Source organism: Strix aluco, chromosome 3 (assembly GCF_031877795.1).
Source record: "Strix aluco isolate bStrAlu1 chromosome 3, bStrAlu1.hap1, whole genome shotgun sequence".
Lineage (NCBI taxonomy): Eukaryota > Metazoa > Chordata > Aves > Strigiformes > Strigidae > Strix > Strix aluco.
This window is the reverse complement of record NC_133933.1, coordinates 15,503,987-15,528,299: the sequence shown is the minus strand read 5'-3', so window position 1 is coordinate 15,528,299 and position 24,313 is coordinate 15,503,987. Positions and strand designations below refer to the sequence as shown.

At 52.7% G+C, this 24,313-nt stretch overlaps 1 protein-coding gene across 4 annotated transcripts in view; it reads right to left on the bottom strand.

The window, feature by feature from the left end:
• LOC141920562 (phosphofurin acidic cluster sorting protein 1-like) overlaps window positions 1-24,313 on the bottom strand; it is a 73,284-nt gene that overhangs the window by 1,207 nt on the left and 47,764 nt on the right. Inside the window, exons 2-23 of one of the 4 annotated variants that reach the window (XM_074817506.1) lie at window positions 20,347-20,434; window positions 13,184-13,273; window positions 12,695-12,820; window positions 12,344-12,506; window positions 12,097-12,188; window positions 11,015-11,095; window positions 10,158-10,217; window positions 9,367-9,518; window positions 5,255-5,348; window positions 4,858-4,929; window positions 4,435-4,565; window positions 4,179-4,311; window positions 3,950-4,054; window positions 2,493-2,599; window positions 2,023-2,177; window positions 1,818-1,928; window positions 1,628-1,730; window positions 1,224-1,256; window positions 824-866; window positions 678-720; window positions 431-572; window positions 35-258 (exon numbers count right to left, since the gene is read on the bottom strand). In XM_074817506.1, the coding sequence (XP_074673607.1) occupies window positions 35-258; window positions 431-572; window positions 678-720; window positions 824-866; window positions 1,224-1,256; window positions 1,628-1,730; window positions 1,818-1,928; window positions 2,023-2,177; window positions 2,493-2,599; window positions 3,950-4,054; window positions 4,179-4,311; window positions 4,435-4,565; window positions 4,858-4,929; window positions 5,255-5,348; window positions 9,367-9,518; window positions 10,158-10,217; window positions 11,015-11,095; window positions 12,097-12,188; window positions 12,344-12,506; window positions 12,695-12,820; window positions 13,184-13,273; window positions 20,347-20,434 (2,348 nt within the window). Of the gene's footprint in view, window positions 1-34; window positions 259-430; window positions 573-677; window positions 721-823; window positions 867-1,223; window positions 1,257-1,627; window positions 1,731-1,817; window positions 1,929-2,022; window positions 2,178-2,492; window positions 2,600-3,949; window positions 4,055-4,178; window positions 4,312-4,434; window positions 4,566-4,857; window positions 4,930-5,254; window positions 5,349-9,366; window positions 9,519-10,157; window positions 10,218-11,014; window positions 11,096-12,096; window positions 12,189-12,343; window positions 12,507-12,694; window positions 12,821-13,183; window positions 13,274-20,346; window positions 20,585-24,313 lie in introns of those variants that run through there. The other 3 variants (XM_074817507.1, XM_074817509.1, XM_074817508.1) reach the window with 3 other exon arrangements.

Sequence of the window (24,313 nt, the reverse complement as noted above, 5' to 3'; positions counted from 1 at the left end):
CAGCCAAAGAGCACCCCAGGGTGGGCTTGGTTACCTTTCTTGTTTTTCTCCTTGGTGACCACGGTCATGGCCATGGTGTTAGGGGGCACCAGCTCCCCTGTGCCGGGGATGCGGCTGACCTGGAGTGAGCGGAAGTTGCTCTTGAGTGTGTTCTTGATACCCGTCTCCCGCTTCTCACCCTCCTTCTTCCTGTCCAGCCCTTGTGTTGTCCAGTAGTCCACCTGCAGGCCCATCACCTCCACGCCAGGGCTCAGAGACCTGGGCAAAATGGGCAACACCATGCAGCACACAGGTGGTGTCCCTGTTCCTCTCCCTCCCCGGTTCCAGCTGCAGCCCACCCTGGGAACACGCTGGCCCAATAACCACAGTGAGCACCTCAAACCCTCCCACCCCAGCACCCACTGCCTCAGACTGAGTGGGGCTTCCTTACCCGGCACCAGAGAGGCCACTGCTGACAGATGGGGAGGGTGGCGGGGTGCTCACAGTCTCCTTGCTGTAAGGGGCCACTCCACCGGTGGCGGGCGCTGAGCTCAGCAGGGAGGGCGTGCAGACTGTGGCATCATCTGAGTCCACTAGAGAGGAAGAGTGTGGGTCGTTGGGGGGGCTGGGGGACACCCGCAAGGACCTCCCCCCCAGTGGAGAAGGGAGCCAGGGACTCTGGGCTCCCCGGGACTCACCAGAGGCACTGAAGGACTGCTCCACCAGGCCCACCTTCACCACCTGCGAGGACAGACGAGTCAAATGAGCCCTGGCATCAGCAGGGCTGAACACTGCCCCCTCTCCCCCCAGCCCCAATTCCCCACTGGCCCCTCAAGACACTCACCCCCACAAAGGGTACAAACTTCTGGCAGGAGTCCTCATCAGGGCTGCACAAGGAAGAGAGGCTGGTCAGGGTCTGGGTGCGCCGAGCACTGCGTGTCATGCGGCCAGCCTTGTGGCTCAGGGACCCCCACAGCGGCAGGGGCCAATGCTCACAGCCACAGGGACTGTCTCCTCTGCCCTCCATCCCCTGGGACCCCCTGTCCCCGACATGGCAGCACAGGGCACACTACACAAGGAGGCAAGGAGTCAGCCCCTCCAGTGCTGGGAGAGGGCTTGCATGCGGGAGGGCAGCCTGCCCCGCTTTGGGGTCACGGCTCCTCTGCACGGCAAGAGGGATGGACGCACATGGGGGGGAAGGGAGTGCGGGGCCAGGCAGCGGCACAGCAAGCACAAGCCAATACCTGATATAAAAATCAAAATAGAGACTTCTCTTCCTTGGGTGCCAGAAACCAAGAGAAGGGAGAGGTGAGAGTGCAGCTGGAACACGAGCGTCAACCCCCAGGCAGCACAGTGCCAGCTTGCGGCCCCCAGCCCAGCCCAGCCCAGCCCTGGCAGCTGGTTCCCACCACTGGGGCCATCACAGCCCGTGGTTGCTGGAGGGGCCGAGTGCAGCAGAGGGTGGCAGGGGATGGCACTGCAGGCCTCTCACCGTGGAACCCCAGCTCTCCTCAGCACCCCACTGCTCGACAGCAGAGTAGAGCATGGGGCCTCACTCGCTTATCCCCCGACTCCCACAGCCTCGTCATGGGCACAGCCCGGACTAGGGCTGCACGAGACAGGACAGGTGCCCGTGGGCCATACTCACCTCTTCTGCTTGTACGTCAGCATCGCCTCAGAGATGGGGAGCTGGTGAGAGAAGCTGGCTCCAGCGATGAACTGGGCGACGCGGCCCGCGATGTCCACAGTGTCTACGGGTGCAAAGAGCCGTGAGGGCCTTGGTGACGGCTGGACTCCCTGCCAGGGCACTGCTGGCCCCTGCCTGCCCTGCTCCTCACCTGCAATGGGTGGCTCAGCCCTGCTGAACAGCTCCCGCCATGCCGTGTCCAGGAAGAGCGTGCTGTATTTGTTATCCACCGAGGCCAGGTACTTGGCCAGAGGGTGAGAGCCTGCGAGTGAGAAGGACAACGTTGGCTCCAAGGCCGCAGAGCCCAGGGTAGTGGGAGAGGACAACCCTGGGGTTGGGCTCATGGTGGCTCTCACCCAGCGGCACAAGCAGGAAGCGAAGGTAGTTGAGCCAGTCGGGTGTCTTGCTGGCCAGCTGCTCCACAAAGAAACGGAGGACAACGCTCAAGTAGCTCTGGTCTCCTGCCACCACCACCTTCACGGGAGGAGGCATGTGGGAGTTACAGTTACAGCTGCCAAAGGGAGAGAAAAGGAGACTGTGAGGGACATGTAGTGGCTCAGCAGCTGGGTCGGGGCAGGAGATGTGCCCTGTCAGGCCAGCCAACCCAGCATCAGAAACCTATTGCTGACAATTTCCAGCTTGCCGAGTGCTGCCGTGGGCACAACTGACGCTGGGATCCCCCGCTTTCCCCAAGGGCCTATACCTGCTCCTATAGTTATGTCCACAATCCCAAAGGGTCCTAATGAACCCCAGGGGAGTCAGGGCCCTTCCCAGCCCTTCTCTGCAGTCACAGGGAGCCGCCAGGCTGAGCCCAAGCTGTACTCACTATCGCTGGATGCGGGAGACGGTGGTGTTGAAGGCTGCCTGGATGTCCGCCACGGAGCAGGTGGATACAACCAACTGCTTGTGCGCCTGCAGCTGCTCACTCACGTACTGCCAATGCAGAGAGCCCAGGTTAAGGCACCATGGGAGGCACAGCCGTGCTGGCCAGCACTAGCCCATACCTGCCCTGGCCCCTGTGCCCCCTGGGATTGACCTGGGGTGTCTGTCCCCACCCATGCCGTGAAGGGAGGCTGAAACCATGAGGTCACCCCTGGCTGCATGCCTGAGCACCCCTGTTCCTCCGAGCTCTGCTCCAGGGGGCTGGCTGCCCTAGCCCTCTGCTCTCACCTTTGAGCACAGTAGTCACCACCCTGCAATGGCAAGGGCAAAACTGTCCCAAGAACCAGGCTGTGCTCCTTGAGATAAGGGGTTTGGTCCAGGAACCCTCTCATTTAAATTCTGCCATCCCACACGAGGGCCCAGCTCTAGGCTCAGCCCTCCTCTGCTCATTCCCTTCTCTTGCTCTCTCCCACTGTGGCACTCAGAAATCCTTCTGTCTTCTTCAGGTGTCTGTGTGCAGCTGAACAGTGGTAAACAGGCAGTTGTGCTAGACAAGGAGGCTTAGAAAATGCCATGACAGGGTTTGGGAATGGGCACTGCTCCTTTTTTCCCCCATCAGGACAAGAGCTACAGCTGGAACATGCCAAGGATGCGCGGCTTGGGACAACACTTCACTGCCTCTCACTGAGAAGCCTTTTCTTCTGCCACAAACCCTGCCTTGATTTTCCAGCACTGTTTCTGGAGGTCAGATGTAGCTGCAGGATCTTAAAGGGGTCTTTATCAGTGCTTCATCTAACTGCTGTTTGCATGTTTGCATTCACATGCGTGACCCTGCTCACCTTCAGCAGTCAAGTCCTCCATGCATGGGGGAGGCAGCTGCTCATCAGAGGCTGGGCCCATCCTCACAGGGACACAGTGGTGATCAGCATGAGGCAGAAAGCCTCACGTGCCTCCCTGCCCAGAGACCCCAGCTCTGACAATGCAGTTAATGCTTCCTGGGAGCGACGGGCTACGCTCCCCCATCTCAGAGTGGGAAACAGCACCTCTGCTGCTTCCCAGGGCCTGGTGCCAGGGCATCCAACAAAGCTCTGACCAGTGTAGTCATTGAGCCAGGACCAAGCAATGAGGGCACAAGGTACAGTCCGTTAACCAGCCTTTCTGGGACTGCTCGGGGCATTGGTACTTTGCTGGTGCTTGGGACATGATGGAGAAGACATGCCAGACTCGTGTATGTAACTCAGCACTGTGCAAATGCACTGTCTCCCCAAAGGGCCACGTTGGGGGAGAGGAGGGCACAGCTGGTGCCAGTTTCCCTAGGACACCCTGCCACAGTTGGGAGAATCCCCTGGGGCCCTGCTAACAGCTATCCCCATGCATCCCGCTCCCCTCACACTGACTCACCTGCCCCTGCCACTCAGCGACGTTCACCAGCACAATGCTCTCGGGAAGCTGCTCGTCTGACACCAGGATCTGGTTCAGCTGATCGTAAACAGACTTTCGGGGCACCTATGACAGCATCACCATGAAGGTTAACCCCAGCTGGCTGCCTCAGCTGCTCTGCCCATGTCTGAAGGCCCAGCAGGGCTCTCAAGTGAGAAGCCTCCAGGTGAGGCGGCTTCCAGGGCCTCACCTGGGTGCTGTGCCATGAGTCTGGAGAGCTCTCGCTGTCCAGGCTGCTGGCGCGGCCACCCTGTCCCTTTGAGCTCTGCCGGTCCTTCACAGAGGTGCTGCGGGGACGCCACAATTGCTTGCTCTCTGCCTTGCTGTGAGCGAGGAGATGGAGAGGCAACACTGTTGAGGAAATCCCATCTCCACCAACCCCCACTCAATCCAGGGAGACAGCATGAGCCCTCTCAGCCCTGGCATGGGGCGCAGACCCGGCTTACCTGGGGGACACAGCACTGGGGAGCTCGGCTTTGGTCCCGGGGCCCAGCTGGGCCAGCCTGTCCACACTGCCCTCCCTCGTGGCAGCCTCTGCGGGGGCCAGCTGTGAACACGGCTCCTCTGCAGCCAGCTCCTGAGGGCCACACACAGTCACTTTGCACACACCACTCTCCCTGCCCTGCCCCCTGCACCCATGGGTGCCCCCCTCCAGGATAGGCCTGGTGACCCTGCTGGAGAGCCTCAAGGGGGCTTGCCTGCATCTCCTGCAGGCTCTAACCCTCCTTTCACTCTTGCTGCTCTCCAGGCTAATCTACTTGTCCACCCAGCCCTGCTCCCAGGCTGGTGGGAACCCCTTGTACCTCAGAAAGCAAGGTGGAGCCTGAGGGAGCTCCAGCTCCACTCCATATCCCATAGCCTGGACTCACCACTGCAGGGACCTCCACTCCTGGCTCTTCCTGTGGTCGCAGCACTCCTGGCTTCCGCTTGTCTGCCTCGCCCTGGGGGACAGGGAGGGGAGTCAGAGCAGGATGCAGCACACCGAGTGGGGCAGCTGCCAGTGACCCATGCCTGGCCTCACAGAACACGTGCTCCCACAGGGGAGCCCGGCATCCCCCTGGGACCAGCCCCAGAGGACATCCCCCATCGCTACCTGTCTGCCTGTGCTGGGAAAAAGAAGAGGAAAGAAGGGAAGGAGCAGCCCCTGGCAGGTGCTGCCAGGAGCTGTGGTCTCCAAGGGAGCTGCAGGCACTGCGGGGATGTTGGGCTGGCTGGGGAGGGAAGGGGGCAACTGATGGTGGTGGTGGTAGTGGTGGTGTAACTCACAGGGCTGCCCGACTCTTGATCCTGCCCTTTCTGGCTGTGCAGACTGCCGATCTCAGTCTGGGAACCAGAATGAGAGACTCCCTCAAAGAAACGCCTGCAGAGAAACAGACAGACGAACGGACGGACAGACAGACAGACGGGAGAGAAAAAGGCAGGAATAAGAGAGGAACAAAGTCACCATGATCCCAGCACACCCCCGCCGGCCTGTCCCAAGCACAGAGCGCTGTGGAGAGGTCCTCTACTGGGACACGGGGTCAGACATCCAAGCGTCCGAGTGACTCGCAGCCTGGGAGCAGACCTGCCAGCAGGCTGCCAGTCCCACACCCCGTGGTCTGCTGCAACAATGCTGGGTGCAGGGACAGGATGGGGCCACCCCAGACCAACAGGGCTAAACCTGTGACCCCAGTGAGCTGGAGGCAAGGTCCCTGTCTCCTAGCCAGCAGCGATTTCTCTCTCAGGGGATCCCCTACCGCTGCAGTGCAGGGTGAGAAACCACCACTTTACCCCATCTCACTGGTATATGGTCTCCGTCAACACCACAACCCCAATGTGCTGCTGAACCTCTCTGCCCCCTCTGTACCACCACGGCATCCACAGATTTCTGCTGCTTTCCCTTTTGCTTCCCCTTTTCCAGGGAGGGCTCCTTGCCTCTGACAGCTGCTGCTGTACCCTTCCAGCAGCAGCTTCCACCTTTCCCTTCTGCTTTCCCCTTTCCCGAGGCTCTGAAAACCACAGTATTATGCACAGAACCACACCTCAGGTAGCACAGCAGCACAGCAATGTCCTGCTTTGTTCCCCAGCACTTAAATTTGCCTTTTTTTAGGTCTCTGGTCCGATATTTTGGTAGAGCTGCACAGTGCAACTCCAGTCACAATGGTCAACACCGGAACTCCCTTGGGGCAGCAGGACTGTCTCTGCCACCACAGTATGAGCTTCCACCTTTGCTTCCCCTTTTTGCACCCATTATTTATTTGCCAAGGACCACCCCCACATCCTGTGTGCTGCCCAAAGTCTTTGGGAAAAAGTCTTTAGCAAACAAGCATGCTCTGTCACTGGATCTCACCTGTCAGCTTTCCTAGGACCCCTGCAGCAACTGCAGCCCATCTGCAGTGTGTGACTTTCCTGCAGGAGATCTGAGCTAGCTTCCCCATAAGCTGTATGTATGTATTTGCTCGCTAACACCCAGGAAAAGTTTCTCCTGATTTGCCTGGTGTGCAAATGGGAATACCAGGTTGCAGGTTTCCAGGGATGGCCACAGAGGCACAGGATATAGAGCAGTTCTTCTGTTAGGACTCTTGCCAGAGTTTCCACTGTTTTCTATTGTCCTCATCTGGATACATCTGCAGCTTTTTACTTACTTACAGACCTCTGAACATCTTGGCTGCTCCTTTTAACATGTTTCCTCACTTGTATACAGCACGCTGTGCTGCCAGGCACAACAGTGTGTGTCAGGTTCTTTGCTTTTACTGCTCCTACAAGGACATTTCATCTCAGTAAATGATGGTCCCACCACAAAGCAGCTCTTCAGCAGCAGTGTTTATACACTGGCTGGGAGAAGTCAAGGCTCAGTTTTCCTCTCTCTGGCTCCATGATCAGTTGCTTCACAACGTGTTCGTTTACCAAAGCTCCCCGTCTAGAGTCAGAATTGCACCCCAGCAGGACATTTTGTCCAGGTCACCCAGGGATAAATGATGTCTCCTGTTATTAACATATTTCTGCTTTCCCCACCCCTCCAATCTCTTGCTACAGGATCTCAGACATTAACACCACCCTGTACAGCCATTACTCTACACTTGCCTTTTCTCAGTCAGCAATTTCAATCCATAACTTAATTAATAACTTAAGAGTGAAACTAGAGAAATATGTAAGTTTTCTTATAACTCACCCCCCAATCAGCATCTGTCCCACACCTCTGTACCTTCCAGTAATCCCATCAGAACATGACATACCCCTGGTGACACTGCCACCTCAAAAAGGTATCTTCATCCCCTCCTTTTTCTTAGACATTGGATGTACCTAGATTGTATACACTCGGTCTGGCTTTCAACACCCCATTTAAATGAGGCTGTCTCCCCGTTCCCCATGGAAACTGTCTGTTTCTGCCCTCCATCACTCGCAATTCAGGAGCTTTCATCCCTAGAGGATGTGTCACACTGAGCACAGAGCTCTTCTGCAACTCTCATTTTTCCCTGTTCTGCAGTTTAAAGGCTCTTCTATAGGCATGATTGAGTCTAAGTCTCAGCAGGTTGAGATTTAGGCAAACACCAGCCCTTCCGCACAGCCTCCTTCTCTTTTCAATGAATTAGGCCCCTCTCCCCTATTCATTCTCCCAGTCACCTATGGAGACATTTGCTCCTTCACCTCTGATATTCAATCAAAGGCTCTGACTGTTGAGGTCTTACTTAACAGCCTTAGTTCTAGCTCCAGTTTTGCCCCAGCGCAGGAGCAGCCTACAGCTGTGTGGCCTCCCTGGTTGATCAAAAGGATGGCCATTTGCTCCCAACACCACTGGCCCAACCAAGGACACCAGCCACCGCTCACCCTTAAGGGACTACCTTAATGCCCTTGCTCCACAGAGACCTTCACAGTGTCTAGCAGGTGATGACAACAAATGAGGATCACATCTTGAATTTACAGGCTGGGCTGGAAGGTCACCACCAGCTGAGAAGGCTATGCAGGGCCTTGGAACCACGCAGTCTACACTAAAGACCTTGGCATCGGCTCCCACATGTCCTTAGAAAAAGTACAGACCCAGTAATGTGAATTCAAGGGGATACACACTCAGCACTGCCAGAAACTGAGGCACTAGAGAGCAAACCAAGCTAGAGACACTTTGTGAACAGGCTGAAAAACAGCCCAGGGCTGTCCTACCAGAGACAGCGGCAAACACCCAAGGAAGACTGTAAGAGCTGGTACAAGCACAAACCAGCACTTACTCTAGGATGCTCTCCCAGTGACCAGATGTTTGCAAGCAGGCACTTATACTTAAATACTCCCACTAGACTTTCCTTACAGTTTACATAGTTTTACAAAGTTTACATACATAAACTGTTATCTGACCACAAAAAGGCCTTTTTTTTTCTCCCACAGCACCTCTGTTTCCTTTGACAAGAAACCATGTGAAACTCCTTTTGGAGTCCAAGCAGACCAGCTAAGCAGCTCCCCCTTGCCCAGATGCTTGCTGTCTCCTTCACAATGACTTCTGGGTTTGTGGAAAACACAACTTCTGTCACATTCCTTTCTTCCCCAGTGCCCCATGGGTTCCTGAATCCAGCAGATTTAATTTCAAACAGTTTGCCTGTGGCAGACCAAGTCTGCTACCCCTGAATACTTTCAGCAGGGATTACAACTAATTCAAATTATATTTAAATACCAAACTACAGAAACAATAATGACAAGTAAGCTTGGCTTGGCTAGAAGAGACCCAGCGCACTGTGAGGCAGCCAAGTAGAAGGACAATAAAAGGCAACTTTCTCACAAAAGGACAGCACAGAAACAGAACAGCCATGAGCAGAGAGGCCAGGTGAATGCAGATCTCATGGGAGAAAAGCCTGGTTTCACTACATGGTCCACTGGAGACCTCTGTGCCAAGTCAGAAGTGCTTGGCAGAGCAAGTCAAGCCACCACGTGCCTGGGGAATGGGTGAGGAACATGGTTGCTAGTCACATGTCTTCACAAAGGGTAGGAACGCAGCATGCAGATCTCACATGGACATGTGGACTGGCCCAAGCAGTCACAAAGTGCTCAAAAGACAGGCATGCTTCAGCGTGGAAAGCCCTGAGAAGGCCAGGACTGTCAGCAGAAACACATGAGAGCTGGGAACAGCAGGGGCTTAGATCAAGTAGGTACTCTTCCAGCAGATCATTGTCAGATGCTGGGCTGGCAGGAAATTATATGAGACTATATGTGAAGGAAACCAGTTTTAATGGGCAGTTTTGAGTTTATTAAACAGGATATGCAAGTGAGGAGCTCAGTGGTGCCAATAGAAGATGGTGATGGGAGTGGAGACAAGGCAATGCCAGCATTAGCCCAAACAACAGAAAAGTGTCAGAGGCCACTTCTCCAGGTCCCATAGACTGGGCTGTCAGCCTGTGACTCCCTGCAACCCTTACCTCAGGGTGGGCTTGGGTGTGCTGTGCACACTCTCATTGTCCTCAATGTCCGGGCCACTGTCACTGTTGTTGCACTCTTCCAGGCTGTCATAGAGCAAGCCCAGGTCTTCCTCCACCTCCTGGGTCTGGTCTACAGGGTCAGAGTCCAGGACCTGTGGGACCAAGCCCAGAGGGGAATAAAGAGATATGGAGACACCAGCATCCCAGGCTAGGCATGTCCAAGCTCCATCCCAGCCATGAGGCACACCATGGCACTGTTCCTAACTCAGAGAGCCAAATCCAGGCTCTGGGAGAAGCAAGTGACACTGTCACTGGGCCAAAGGAGGGTGCCATGAGCATGACATCCAAAGGAGTCTCAGACACCCATCATACTCCCTGGGAGTTAAGAGACCTGGGAAGACCACCACTGGCTGTGCTGCACACTCAATGTAGGCTCTCAGTCAAGGCCAGCTACCCCCAGCTGATGTTAGCCTGCTCTCAGTCGTGAAGAGGATTGCCCCTGTAATGCCAGCTCCTGGGGCAGAGCCAGCGTATGACAGCACCCTTCTTCCCCTGACCCCCCTCCCCAACAGGAAGATTTTTTGATTTAAGCATGAGGCTCAGAGCTGCATTCTTGAAGCAGAAGGCCTTGGAAAAGCCAAGGCCTTGTGTCATGTCTCACACCACCTTTGATAACACCCCAGAGCACCTGCAGCTCATGTCTTGTGCTCCCAATGAGTGGGAAGCAGCACTCTGACACCTACACATCTGCAGGAGACACTGCCAGGTGGGGCAGCCTTCCCACTTCTTACCTCCTCCGTCACTTTAAACCTCTTCAACAAAGCCACAAATTTCTGCTTGAAGTTTGGTTGCTAAAACAAAACAAGGGAAGAAAAAAGATCAGCAAAACTATCAAACCATATTCCAAGATGACTAACGTACAGGCCACTGTTGCTCTCTTTAATATGCTGTTGGCTCCTCTCTGGGTTCACAGGCTCAAGGTCAGCTATGATCTCCATTGCTCTTTAAGTTTGCTGTAGGATTTGGACTAAACCTCGACTCCGCAAGAAGCCACTGTATCTGGGCATGAGGGAGGGTGCAAAGACTCAGACTCTCTGCTACAGGCTGGAATAGCACTTTCTCTCCATTTAAATCCCCTTTCTCCCCAGGTCATCTTGTTGAGGAATGCTGCCTTCAAGCAAGAAAAGATAGGGAACAAACTTAGGAAAAAGGTGCTCAGGGACCTGCAGGGCTGAAGCAGCTGGGTATGAGGAGATGCTTGGGGCTGGCAGGGCAGCTCCTCCCTTCTGCTGACAGGCAAAGGAGCTGCTAATGGTTCACCCTTCCTCATGCCAATCTTACCCTTCCTCAGGGAGGGAAAGAGAAGATACCATATCGCAGCAGCAAGTCAAAACTGTTGCACACAGGTCATCATTGATACAAAGCCAGGTGAAACACAGTACAGACTGTAAGCTGGGGTATAGCTCTGAGCAGCAAGCTAACTCATTCATGGCAAGAAGTTTGCCCCTTCTTCTCAGAGCCAAAGGCTCTCTCTCCTGGCTCTGCACCAGTGCCAGCATCCTCCCCAAACCACCCCCCACTCCCTGCAGGGAGGGGAGGAAGTGAATCCCTTCCATCCCTTTGATCATGTTGTAAATGCTGATGTTACTCTGGTCATTGATGTGGTTCGGATCATTTTCCTCCTAGCCTTCTTGGTTTTCCTCAAGTCATCCTCTTCGTCAAACAGATCCTACAGGTAAAAGGTCACAGCACATCAGAGAAACTCAGAGTGCAGGGAGCAGAATCTCCTAGAAGTTCTCCTGCCCTGTGCTTGCCCCCCATTTTGAAAAGCTCTGGTCCACTCTGCTCCCAGAGTCTGGCTTTCACTTCTCCCTCTTTAGCACTGTCCCTCAATAGACCTTCCTCAGCATCTCTGCCCCCATGCACCCCCCACAGGGACATGTACCAGCAAGATTCAGAGGAGAGACAGCAGCTTTCTGCAACAGTCCTTGTTACAACCTAAAACTCTTCTCTGCACTCACCAGCCTCCCTGTAACCCATGTTTTGTTCTCCTGCTCTTCCCTCTCCAGGATTAAATCAGAGGGCACAGCACCTGAGCTCACAAAAAGCCTTCCAGGGATCAGCCTCAGCCACACACACAGCTCACAGGGATATGGTACGCTGATGTGTTAACCCAGCACAACGGAACAGGTAATGTGGAGAGCCCTGAACATGAGTTTGTCCCTGTGCTTGATCAGCACGCTACCAGAAGTCTTTTTTTGGCCTCAAGTGTAGGCACCACAAGAGGACAGCAAACAGCAGTGGCACAGCTCATCAACAGAACTGGGATGGGTTTGTCACCTCTGACCATTTTCAGACCCAGACTGTACTTCTTCCTAAAATCTCTGTCCTCTCTCAGAGAGAGGGCAGCCTCTGGCCTGTTTTCACAGGGAGATGGGAGAGAATCATGGTGCAAAATGGTGGGGGCTCAGTGGGGGTTTTATGCTGCAGACCAGGCAGCTCCAAGGACAGATGGGTGAGACCTATGGCTCTCCAAAATCCCTTGCCCCATCATGGACTTGACTGCAGCCCACAGTTCTTTCTGCTATCAGGTATTGTGGCTCCCTGCCCTCTCAAACCATGACAAATGTTTACAACGGGGATGAGAGGGCTCAGGGTGATCCCTCAACCCCTGACTCTACTCCCAGAAATGGGACCAGCACATAAGCTACCTTGCCAGGCCTCCCTTACCTGACCCTGCACAGCATCATCGCTGGCTTCCTGCTCTGAGGAGAAGCTGTCATCCTCTTCTTCAGAGTAGTTATCAATATCTGGGGAGCGATCTGAAAGCAGAGTGAAGATGTCACAGCTAAGCATGATGCCTATCACGGCTCCAGTAAAATGATTGGTATTGCTGGCAGGCGCTTGGGGATGCACTCTGTTACCCATGTCCTGTCCCAAACGCTTGCCTTCAGGTCTGTGATGAGCGCTAACACACCTGAAGCTTTGATTTTAGGACCTGAGGGAATGCTCCCATCCTCATGGTCAATGGGTTGACTGGACAAAGAGTAGATACTGATTTCAGCCACTCGGATGCTCGCGTCCTTCATGTTGCTGTGGAGGCCCAGAAGCTGCCCGCCATCCGTCGGGTGCTGCATCACCTAGGCAGACAGACAAGCCCCCTGTCAGGGTGACACAAGGGCAGCTGGCAGCCCACCTCCTCTGTCACAGCTAGCCAACAAGCCAGAGCACTCACAGCACCGAGCGCCTGTCAGCCAGCCCAGCTCCCTTCCCAGCGATGGCACAGGGAGGCCATGCGAAGCTTCCTGCTGTTCCCAGCACCCAGTACCTCAGCCATGTTAATGATGCCCACTGCAAGGGTCTTGTAGCCTAGGATCGTGCGGTTCTTGTATCTCTTCCTCCGCTGCAGCATGATCTGTAGTTTGTTGCCATCTCTCTTGAGGAAGTGTGGGTACTGGGGAAGGGAAGCACAGGGAAGATGGCAGCATGAGAGCAGGGCTCAGTGGGACACACAGGTAGAAAACTCTTCCTCAGTGCTGAGGTACAGCAGGATCTGACCTGCTGAGCTTTGAGCTGCCCCTCAAAGGCCAGCTGCCCTCCACATCATTCTCCAAATCCCCATGCCCAGCAAAACAACCTCTGGAGCAATGGAGCAGCTGGCCAGCAGCAGGAATCCGTGCTGTTATGATCTGAGCATGGGCAATCACAGGAGGTCCCTCCTCAGAGGCTGCCCCCTTCACACTGAGCTCCCAAAGCCGTGCTTGCCAAGAAATGCGAAGTGAGGGAAGCACCAGGGAGCCCAGGCAACACAAAGTACCTGCAGTGAGAAGGTCAGCTCCAGCTCGGTCTCCATCAGGCCGCCAGGCGGGAGGGCATATTCATTTGATCTCAGGACTCGCTTTGAACCCTACAACAAGATTGGTAGATGCACACAGCTAAGCTGGAGCATCTTGGCCACAGACTCAACTCCATCACACACACACACACAAGTCAATGGTGTTCACAGTCCACAAGGAAAGAGCCAATGCCTTGACTCTGTTCTGTTCTGTTCCACCTCGCAGACCCACCTTACACACACCAATCAATGCTTCGCAAAAGCCTGCAGTTTCTCCTGAGCTGCCAAAGGCCTTTCTCCTTGCCCACCTGCCACGAAGCACTTGCTCTTCCCAAGCCTGCTCTGCGTAATCTGGCTGCGTGCACCTGGAGCCCACCAGCCACTGTGGAGGGGGACACTGGTAGAGCCAGAGGGAGTCATGCATACAGCACCAGCAGGAGAAGGAAAGGGTCCAACACCCTGCCCCTCCAGGAGAGCACATCTCTGCCCCCCAGGACACAGACCCAGTGTGGACCCCTGCCCAAGCACAGCTGGCAGGATGGCTCTGCTGAGACCAAGGCAGGATGTACCAAGGGAACAGGGGTCCTGTGCCATCCCCCCACCCACCTTGCCCGTCTTGTGTCAGAAAACTCCTCCTAGTCTTTTCCTCCAGCAACAGTCCTTATCTCTCCACATCTACAAATGGGGTTTTGCCCCAGGAGGGCAGTAAGAGAGGCACTCTAACCACAGGCCCACTCCAACTCCTTCCTTTACTTCTGTCCTATCTTTACTATCTCTATGGCTTGGCTGATGACAGAGACACTGAATGACCTGAAGGATGAAAAATGCTGTCTGCACGCACCACGCTTGCTTGGTCGCAGGGTGGCACAACTCACAGACCCCCCAAAAGGCCCATGCCTACTTGCTGTGTCCCTGCAGGGCTGTGGGACCAGCTCCAAGTATAAAATAGCCCATGGTGGTTCCTCACTCTCTCCTGCCTCCCTGTGAATGGGCCAGCAAGCTGAGACACTGACTTAGGGAAGCAACAGGATAGGCCAGTACAGCTGTTCTTGCAAATCAGTTATCATTGGCTAATGAGCACTCCTTAACTTAAACTGTGGGCTAGTGAGCAGATGGGTCAAAGCTAACCAAATAGGCACAGCAGTCCAGAGGAACTGGCTCTCGCCTCATGTATGTTGCCCCTTCCCAGGACCTCACTGCATCCCCACACCTTGCCCAGCTTGATCCTGACAGATGCCGTGGCCAGTAGGATCCTAAGTTAGCCGTGGCCAGAGACCCTTCAGCAACTTCGACAAATCCTAGATTTGGCTATGGTTAGATGAGGTTAGAGCCTCGGTGAGGTTAGAACCCCCAGCTCTTCCTCTCCACTGCAGATGGGACAGCAGCCCCCGAAGTCATGACAGGAGCACGCAGGTGACACTCTGCAATCAAAGAGAATGGCCACGGACACAGGCGTTTTTCAGCACCCAGCGAGCACCAAGGAAGCTTCAGCAGGGTCCAGCAAGCCTGGGTGGTGCTGACATAAGGCCTTTCTTGCATCTCTGTTGCTGGTGTTACCTGTGCTACCAAGGAAAAAGAACAACCTATAGAGCGGAGGCAAGAAAGGCATCCACATTTTGCAGTAATGCAGCATTACAGTTCTCACTGATACCTCAGCAAAGACAAGCTCTAGCAAAACACTCATTCCTTTTCAAGAGGTCCAGTCTGAGCTGTCAGCAACACTGTTCCCAGCAACTGTGCCAGGAGTGAGGCTTTCCTGTGAAAGGTCTTCCTAAAATTGAAGAGAGGAGGCGAAGCTCATCCCTTTCACCATCTGTGAGCTTTCCTGGCCAAGAATGCACTGACTCTTCCTGAACTCTTCTTTAATAAGAGATGATAGGTGGTCACTATGACAGTGACCATTTACTTTAGCACATTTACCATTTGCTGTTTGTTGCAGAAAGACTGTCCACCAAAAATTTGTTCTTTCATCAAAACATACATACTGGTGCAATTATTCTTCTTGAAGATGCTATTTCTGGGGAGAGAGTTACAGCAAAGGAAAGGTGAGGACAGCCTGGGTGGTGACTCACTGGTCTGGTGAGTGAAGGTTTCATAAACATTGCCATCCTCTGTGCTACTGTCATTTACCACTACGGAAGTTACACACCCAGCTCCAATCCTTGGCTCTGGCCCTCAGTGAAATGCCGGTGCACATCCATGTGGTATTTCAATAACTGGGACAAAGGCTGGTTCATTATCACAATGCAAGCAGCAGCGGAGCTCAGAGACCCCTAAACAGCAGTGCTTTTTAGGTATGGGCCAGTTCTTTATGGAGGCAATGACCTGGCAGGCTGCACCCTGGCTGAGTTCAAGTCCTAGGAGATACCTGGCCTGTGGGTTCACACGAAGGGAGAGAGATCATAACGTCTAAGCTCAGCCAGAGGACCAGCTCACAGGACGCCATGGAGCATAGCACTTGGGACATGGGGTAGAAAAAGGGCTAGACACTGTACTGCAAATGCATGAGGTACAGTCCTCTCAGCAAGGTAAAGCCACTACCTAAAGCTCAACTTAGGTTTCTTGAAATGGATGGCACTCACATATCCATTAGGAAACACTGATCACCTTCAGGAGCAAACCATGACCCAGCAGAAACTAGCATTGCTCCAATTAAACAGATTAGAAACTAGCACCTGGTGGCTACTACCTGCCCAGGGAGTTAAGAATAATTTGGGATTTCTAGTAAGGTCAACACAAACCTCATGAGGTTCAATGAAGGCAAAAACGAAGTCTTTCTCTACAACACCCCACGACAGTGCTGCCTGGGAAGAATCCCAGGCAACAGGACAGGCTCTGCAGAAAGGGGCAGGGGGGATCCTAGGGGACATCAAGGTACCCTACAGTGGCAGCATGCCCTGTAGCAGCAATGACACCAATCTCAGCCTCAGCAAATGTGCAGGCAGAGAAAAGGGATTCCTCCCCTCTGTTTAGCACTGGTGACACCACAGCTGGATTCCAGAGCCAATTTGGGCTCCCCAGTACAAGACAGACATGGACAGACTGGAGCAAGTCCAGCAGAAGACATCAGGGTGGTCACAGGCTGGCACAGCACATACAAGGAGAGGCCGATTGAGCTGGATTTGTTCAGCTGGAAAAAGAGAGGGCGAAAAGGATACTTTACTGCTGCCTACAGACACTTAGCAGGAGGGTGCAGAGAAGACAGAAGTGAACTCCTCTCAGAGGTGCACAGAGACAGAGTGAGAGGCAATGGGGATGAGCTGGAACATGGGACATTACCATTGGATGTTGGGATATTTTTTTTCTCTGTGAGTGCAGCCAAATCTTGGGACAGAACACATAAAGACTGAGGATTCTCCATCCCTTGAGAAATTCACATCTCAACTGGCCATGGCCTTGAGCACCTGATGTAGCTCAGCTGTTCTGCAGTTTGAGTAATGTCAGGCAAGAACAATTTCTCAGCAGAACAGCTGAGTATCACCATCAGTACTACAGGAAAATGTAATATCAGGCTGTTAGAGTGAAGAACACAGATGACAAAGACTGTCAAGGAAGTGAAAAGCAATAGGGAGAGGTTATGGTCACAGATCTTCACTACCTAATAGACTGAAAACATACAGGAGCTTTCACTACTATACACAGGGACATGATGCCCAGGTCTGGTTTGCAAGGTACAATACCCAGCTTCAGGTATAAATCTGTCCTGATGGGTCTTGTTTAACACACAGGGTTGAGGCTAGAACAGCATACCAAACCTGGAAAAGGAGAGAGGACTAACACAGTATGGAAGACCAGGCCAAGGCAGACAGCAAAGCACTACCCAGAATTCAAGATAAAGGTGCATTTTGGGAGAGAATAGCCCATTAAATATCTTCAGCAAATTCAGTTCTTTGGGGTGTAGCTGGGAATGCTCAGGCAGGAGTGGAAAATTCTTCAAATGGTTGCAAAAAGATTAGGAACAAAGCATGAGTGAAGTGTAGACAGAAGACTCTGCATGTACCTTCCATGCATAGCAAGAAGGAGCATGCATAGCAAGAAATCCAAGTTCCTGCAGGGAGTAGGGCTGGGGCAGCAGGTAGGCCTGGCAGAGGCAAATGAGCTTCTCAGCCTGGCCTGTTTTGTAGCACACATTCCAGTCCGCTATGTAGGGGCTGCCAGCATCATCCCTCTACAGCAGCACTAAGGGTTGAACCTGAGTCACCAGCCACATCCTGCAAAGCAGCTGCAGGAGGATCTGCATCCCTCCTACAGCACCTGTCCCAGGAGCTGAAAGTTCTGGGACTGGTGGGGCTTGTTTGCTTCTTTGATTATTTCCTCTATTCATGGCTCAAGACTCGGTGCTTCTGAATTATAGTAAGTGTCTCTGATGAGAGGGAGCACCATGTTTCCCTTCACACCATAATCAGTTATGATGCCAAGACAGGTATGTGCACCTTTATGGAGCTGAGCCAGGCACATCGGAATCTCTTAATGCCGTGCTGAGCAATGCACAGAAGGAAACGCTCTATGACATCTCCAGTCTGTTAAAACAATAACAAGGGATAAAAGTTTAAAAACCTCTCAAGTGATATGAGAGTAAGTCCCCTTTTTCACAGTAGTTCAGACTTTATCTCACTGGAAGCCACTGAGCATTAAATATGCAAATCACCTCTGGGAAATGGGTATGTTCTGTAGACATAGAAAGATCCCTTAGTCCTTTGACAGCAGTCTTTTCAGATGAAGGAAGATAACAGCACATGCCACACTTGGAAGCTGTCTTTTAAGACCAGAAGGGCATGATCACCGTGAGAATATCAGATATTCTAGACAGGCTTGGGTCACGTACATTCATTGACCAATCTGTCTCCAGCACTAGGGCTGTTGTCTTGGTGCCATCCCCACTGAGGCAGGGTCAGAGCTTTGTTTCCATGCAATCTGCCTTTCAGAGCAGCAGCTTCCTGACAGGCAACTTTCTTAACCCAACAGAGCTACTACTGAAATGAGAGAAAATATAGCTCCCCTTTCCACTAGTCCCCAGCTGCCCCCTTGGGAACTTGCAGGTCCACAAATTACATGCATCAGCTGTTTCCATCCAAAAGATGGAGATGGCAACGCTTGTTGGGCAGCCTTCAAACAGCTTCTTGCTAGCGTGAGTCATCTGTTACCTAGGAGAGGAGCAGGAGGGGTGGATCCATCTGAGGCCATTCTGTAGGCAGGCTGCACTGAAGCTGCCTACAGCTTCCATCTGCCTTCCAGGAAGGCTCAGCAGTCCCCGACCCTGCCAAGACGGCTGGTCAGGCAGGTGGAAGCAGCCTGGGAGGCACACAGATCCACCCCAGTGAGTACTGAACCACAGGGTAATGTGGGCAGAAGCATTCTCCTCCAGTTTCCTTCAGCTTTGCAGAGAGCCTACACCAGCACGCAGCCATGGGTATGTGGCCATGCAGAGAGGAGGTGAATATGTTTAAATTAAGACCCTGAATGCAGCCTCCATTGCCTGGCTAGGAAAGGAGACCTGCAGTGAAGAGCCCCTGTGGCCTCAGTCACTGCTGAGGCCTGTTAATTTCTATTACTAACAGGGTGCACGGTTGGCCTGTAGCAGGGACAGGGGTGATCTGTTTGAAAGAGCTGGAGTGCCACTGTGCAGCCTCTTTCACAGTCTCACATTGTGGTTCATGAGAGAGGAGGCAGCTGAGGACACACATGCTCAGCACATGGCAGCCGCAGCAGAAGGTGGGGCTGCACAGGAGCCCAAGGTTCCCCAGTCTGGAGAAGCACAGACGACTTGGGCCGACAGTCCGGGAGATAAAAGGAGTGAGGGGTCAGTCTAGCCCTCCCTGCCTCATGGGACCCAGAGTCCCCAGCTGGCTCCCAGCCCCCCAGTCCTGTGTTGCTGGCACCTGTGGCCCAGCCTTGATTTCTCCTGCATTTCCAGGGGCCAGGCAGCTCTCTCCTGCCCAGGTTGTTCCCTTGCTAAAGCCTGCACCAAAAGGGTGCAGGTCTCTGGGGTCTCGGGGCTGAAAGCCCAGTGCTTTCAGCTCTCCTGAATAGCACCATACACACAGTGATGGAAATGCCAGCAAAGTTGGACATTGGTCAATAGTAAGTGTGGACCACAGCATCCTCCTGCTGTCCTCACTCCAGGCCCTGGGTTTCACACATTTCGCTTTCAGTTCCTTCTGTGCAAGCGAATGAGATCGGCCATGAAGGCAAACCCCAGTTCCCAGAGCTTCACTAATGCTGCAGCTTCCAGCACTAATCCAGGATTTAGATCCTAATGTGTGTGGCACAAAGAGCTCTGTGGGAGCGCAAAGCTGCTGAGCTCCCACCCCACAGTGCTTTCAATGGGATCAGCAGCTTTTCTGCCAGCTGACAAGAACGAAGGAAGGACACCAGCATCTCAGCTGTGTTAGGGGAGCTGTGTCAAGGACTGCCTACTCAAGAGGCATCTTGCTTCCATGCTGTCCTTTGGCAGGCGGAAAGGATGTGCCCACATCCACAGGGACCCAACTGTTCACCAACAGCTGCAGAGAGGGAGAGGGAAGGATCACACACACCAGGATGGCAGCAAATTCCCTCTTCCCTTAGTGATAAAGATCCTCTCCCCTCCCCTCTGCCTGATTCGGAATAGAGGCACCAGACCTAGCAGGGATGCACAGAGAAAGGGAGGGGACAGCAGAGGCAGCAGTGAGACCACACAGGGTGCAAATGTCAGCAGAAGTCATGCACAGAGCCGCTGATCCCTTGCACCCTTCCCTTCCCACCCTTCACTCCCCAGGGAGGGGATCTGGATGGAGGGCACTGCCAGAAACCACCCAGCACTGAGCCTGTCTAAAGGGTTGGGAACAGTGGGGTAGGGGATGTCAAACTGTGAACAGCAGCTCGAGACGAGGGCTTTGGCTGAGGCAGGCAGGGAAGCAAGACATACTTTGTCCCAGCACAGAGGCCTGACCAAATTCATCCCTGATACAAATCAGCACCAGGCAGCTTACTGCTGTCCCTGGGGCATTGTTCCCACCTGCCTGAGAGTCAAAATCTCCCCAAGGGTGCTAACCAAGACAGAAGCAAGGGGTTGGCACAAGGCAAGGGACATGCAGACCAGCACTTCACAGAGGGCACAAGGATGGGCTTGCTGCCATCAGGCAGCAGCAAGAAGAGGAGCCTACCTGAATCTTCACAGCGATAAGTACAGAGCTCAGCTCTTTGTCCAGCTCTTTCAGCACTGTGAGTTTCTTCAGGCGCAGACTGCAGAGCCTGTAAGACAGAGAGAATGGGACACATTCAGGCACCACCATCCCTGGGACCCTGCCACATGGCACCCGGTGCTCGGAAGGCAGCCTGGATGCTTGGCCCAGCCACAGGCACAAGCTTGGCCAAGGAACACTGGCATTCATGCACCACCGAGACAGCCCATTGGGGAAAAAAGGGAAGAAGGAAAATTAACAGAGCTAAAGCAGGCTTAAGGGATTAGCATGCGACAGGAAGTCCAACAGCAGGCCATGTGGTAAAGAGATCCCTTCCCAAGCAGGGCTGTTGCCAGCTCCGCTTAAATCTACCTTGGCCACAGTGCTGTTTATTTATAAACCAAAGCACTTAAATCCACTCTTATCCTGGACTTAGTTAAGGCAAATGTTCCCAGGCAGACATCACAACTCAGCTCTTCTCTTGCATAGTACCACACAGAGCTGACTTGGGAAGCTGGGAGCCCCGCAGGAAGCCTCATACAGCAGAGCCACCCTGACAACCTCAAACCCTGGGGACTCAGCATGGTAAGTGGCACTTCCAGAAAAAACCCATGATGGAGCCTGAGGCTGAGTGAGAAGAGCTACTTTTGCTGCTCAAAGGATTAGCCTGTGAGACAGAGAGCCACACTGAGCTCCTGCCTAGAAGCCTACACCAGGACTCCCATGGAGACTACTTGCAAGGGACTATCTGTCAGGGAGCACAGGCCAGACACGTTTTTACAAGCAACACTGGCACTCTCATGTTTTGCAAGCTAGCCTCTGTGTTCCATGCTTAATGTCTGCATTGCTGCAGCCAGTAGTACCCAGAACTTCTGTGGATACCAGTGTGCTGTACCTGAGAATTAGGCCACTCTTCCTGGAGAACAGATGGGCTACCACCAAATACCTTTCTGTCTGCTCTCTGAAGGCCAAATCTATTCCCCCCTGCTTTTCTTTTTTTAATAGAAAAAAACCTGCTCTTGCTATGCTAACATACAGCAACAGCGTAGAACAACCCACAGATGGAATGATACTGGAAAGGGAAGGAAGACAGCAATATTGCAGGAGAGGTTTAGGGTTTAGCAAGCACTCACTTCCTACCACATCCCTGCCCTCCCTGCTAAAATTATTTTAGCTTGTGCAGAAGGTTTGCTGGACTGTGACTGCAACCCTGCTGCTCTGTCCTTTGTGTTTGGATAGCAGGGCATGGAAGGGACCAGAAGTCAGGAAGCTGGGAGTGCAGGCACGCTCTGCCCACCTCTTTGCCAGATGGCCTGTATCCTTCAGCCAAAGCCCAGGGCTAGAGCCCCCTAAGCCCCTGTACCCTGGGCACCCCAGCATTGCAATCTGTGATCCCATCTCTGTCCACCCTTCCCCTCTGAGCCTCTGCTTGTAGGAAGGGAGAAATCTTATCATCTAGGGCAGGCTTCTTGCTCTGCAGAAATACCTAGGCAAGGTTAGGAGTGAGCTGCGGGGAGCATGGCCAAAGACAAGGAGGCTACCTCTAGGGCAGGGAGGGCAGGACAGAAAGATTGGGGTACAGCAACCACACCAGAGGTACTAAGGAAAAGTTTGCAAAAGAGGCTAAGCTTAGCTAACACCATCACTAACCAGTGTGAACTTTAACCGTCCCTAGTCCCTAGACAAGTCACAGAGATGAATGAGGCTTGAATGTGTAAGACAAGGACAGAATGTCTACTCAAATTTTCCATACAGCACTGATCTAGTCGTGACATCTACCTGCATGGAAAAGTTATTTCCAAAAGATTAAAACTTTATAAGGATATCCAGTCCTAATTTGAGGATATTGAAAGATTGTAATTCTACTTGGCAGTTGTTCTTACTGCAAAACACACTCCTTATCTAAACTAATCCACCCATTAGCTCTTCATGCTCCTCTCTGAGGCACTCAGGAGTCTCATCAGTATCTAGTATTTTTCCTCGGGGAAGAGTACATGCATACGGATCAGCTCTGCCCACTGGGGCAGCTCTTTTATCTTCAGTAAGTAATTTTAAAGCTTCTTTCTTCTCTTTCTATCCCTTTCCAGTTTTCAAGATCTCTTTTGCACAATGGGAGACCCTGTACTCTGCCCCTGGTCCTTCCCATACCACACGCAGGAAGGTGGTTACCCACTTGCACCCTCTGCTCTTCCCCTCCCACAGCACCCAAAGGTCTCACTAGCTCAGGTATAGTTTGTACCCTGCAACTTCTTCTCAAAACAGTGCTTTCTAAAATACCACTACCCTTCCCACAGGCATTAGCACACATGTTCTGGAGTCTAAATGTACTTATTTGCAGCACACAAGCACACAATTTTCAAAAGGGTGCTGCTCCCTAGCAGCTTGGCTGTCCCTGATGACCCTCTTTTGATCTCTTACTTAACCAATACCTGCATCACCCAGATTTGTGTCACCGCTAGGTGTTTAGCGCCAGTACTGAACAGCAGTGGGTCCCACACTAATCCCTGCAGATCTCTCTAGGACAGGATTGATCCACAGCAATCAGAACGGTATGCCTCTCCGAATACTTCAGCCAAATCACGTGGCAACTGCCCCGTGGCCTGGCCCAGAACTGATCACTGTGTGATCCCCTCAAGTTGCTGAACTTTTTGGTAGGTAAGTTATAAATCTGGATCCACTTGCTCATGTAATTAAACAGAATAAGTAGCAACTGCTTTTGAGCTGTGGAACTACTGCAAGGACTTCCTCTATCTTGCGCTGTGGTGAACATGACTGTAACACTGATAGCATCAGTGACTGCCAGCAACAAGGAAAATGAGCTCCAACAGAACAGTCTGACACTACACTCCTAACTCCACTACTGGCTGTTTACTGGTGAGAGGTACTTATCATTTCCTGGTATTATCTTCAGAAATGCTGCCCTCTTTCCATCACTAACTGAGATGGTCACTCAGCCAAAAATCCCCTTTCCTGATCATGGCTTTTTAAACATGCAACAAAATAAAGCAGCTCCTACTTTTCACTCATTTCACTCTACCTCCTTATTACCTCCTACTAACCTGGTACCAAGCAGGAGCACACACCCCATCACTGCTGCTGGCTGAGGAGGTAACAAACAGGAGTACATGTACACATACACACGTTCTCACACCCATCACTGCCGCCACCCCCAGCTAAGATGATGGTAACAGAAAGGAACACACGCACATACACACAGACATGTTCATCTTGACAGCACCACCCCCAGCTAAGGAGCATGTGCGTGTGTGTGCATCGACACACGTGCACACAGACACACACTCACACTCACCTTAGCTAAGCAAGCACTGACTTTCAAAGTCGGGATTCTGAACTGCAAGCAATTACATCAAAATAAGACTGAAGCGTGGGGGGGGTGGTGAAGAAAGAGAAAGGAGCAAACCCAGGAACTCACCAAGTTATCTGTCTGATAGCATTAAAACCTCAAAGGTGAAATTTTCTAGAGTACACGATTTTCTAGAGTATGTTCTAGGCATATTTTTTCCTTTTTCTTTCTGCTCCAGGTTGCAGCTTCCCAGCTGTTTCCTTCCTCTCTAGTTAAAGGATAAATTTGGTGGTTTTGCTCTGAAGTCTGATGAAACACTTGTAACACTGTCACCAACTTGGCCTGTGAGTTCATCTTGAAAAGGAAAGCTCTGTAACACATGCATTTTGTGAAATCCAGTGCCAGTAGTAAAGCTGTCGTTTGCAAACTCATTCAACCTCCTGTCCCAACAGGTGCCTGCTGCTCACAGGTGACACACACAGTGGCTGGTTTTACTGTTGCGTTTCAAGGCCAGTGAATGCCACACACCTCTAAAGCCCCCAATGCCAGGGGAATACAAACCAGAGGTACAGTTCCTAATGCTAGTAGAGAGGGAAGGAAAAAAGGATAAAAATACATCTGTGCACAGGACAGAGGGAGTAGGTT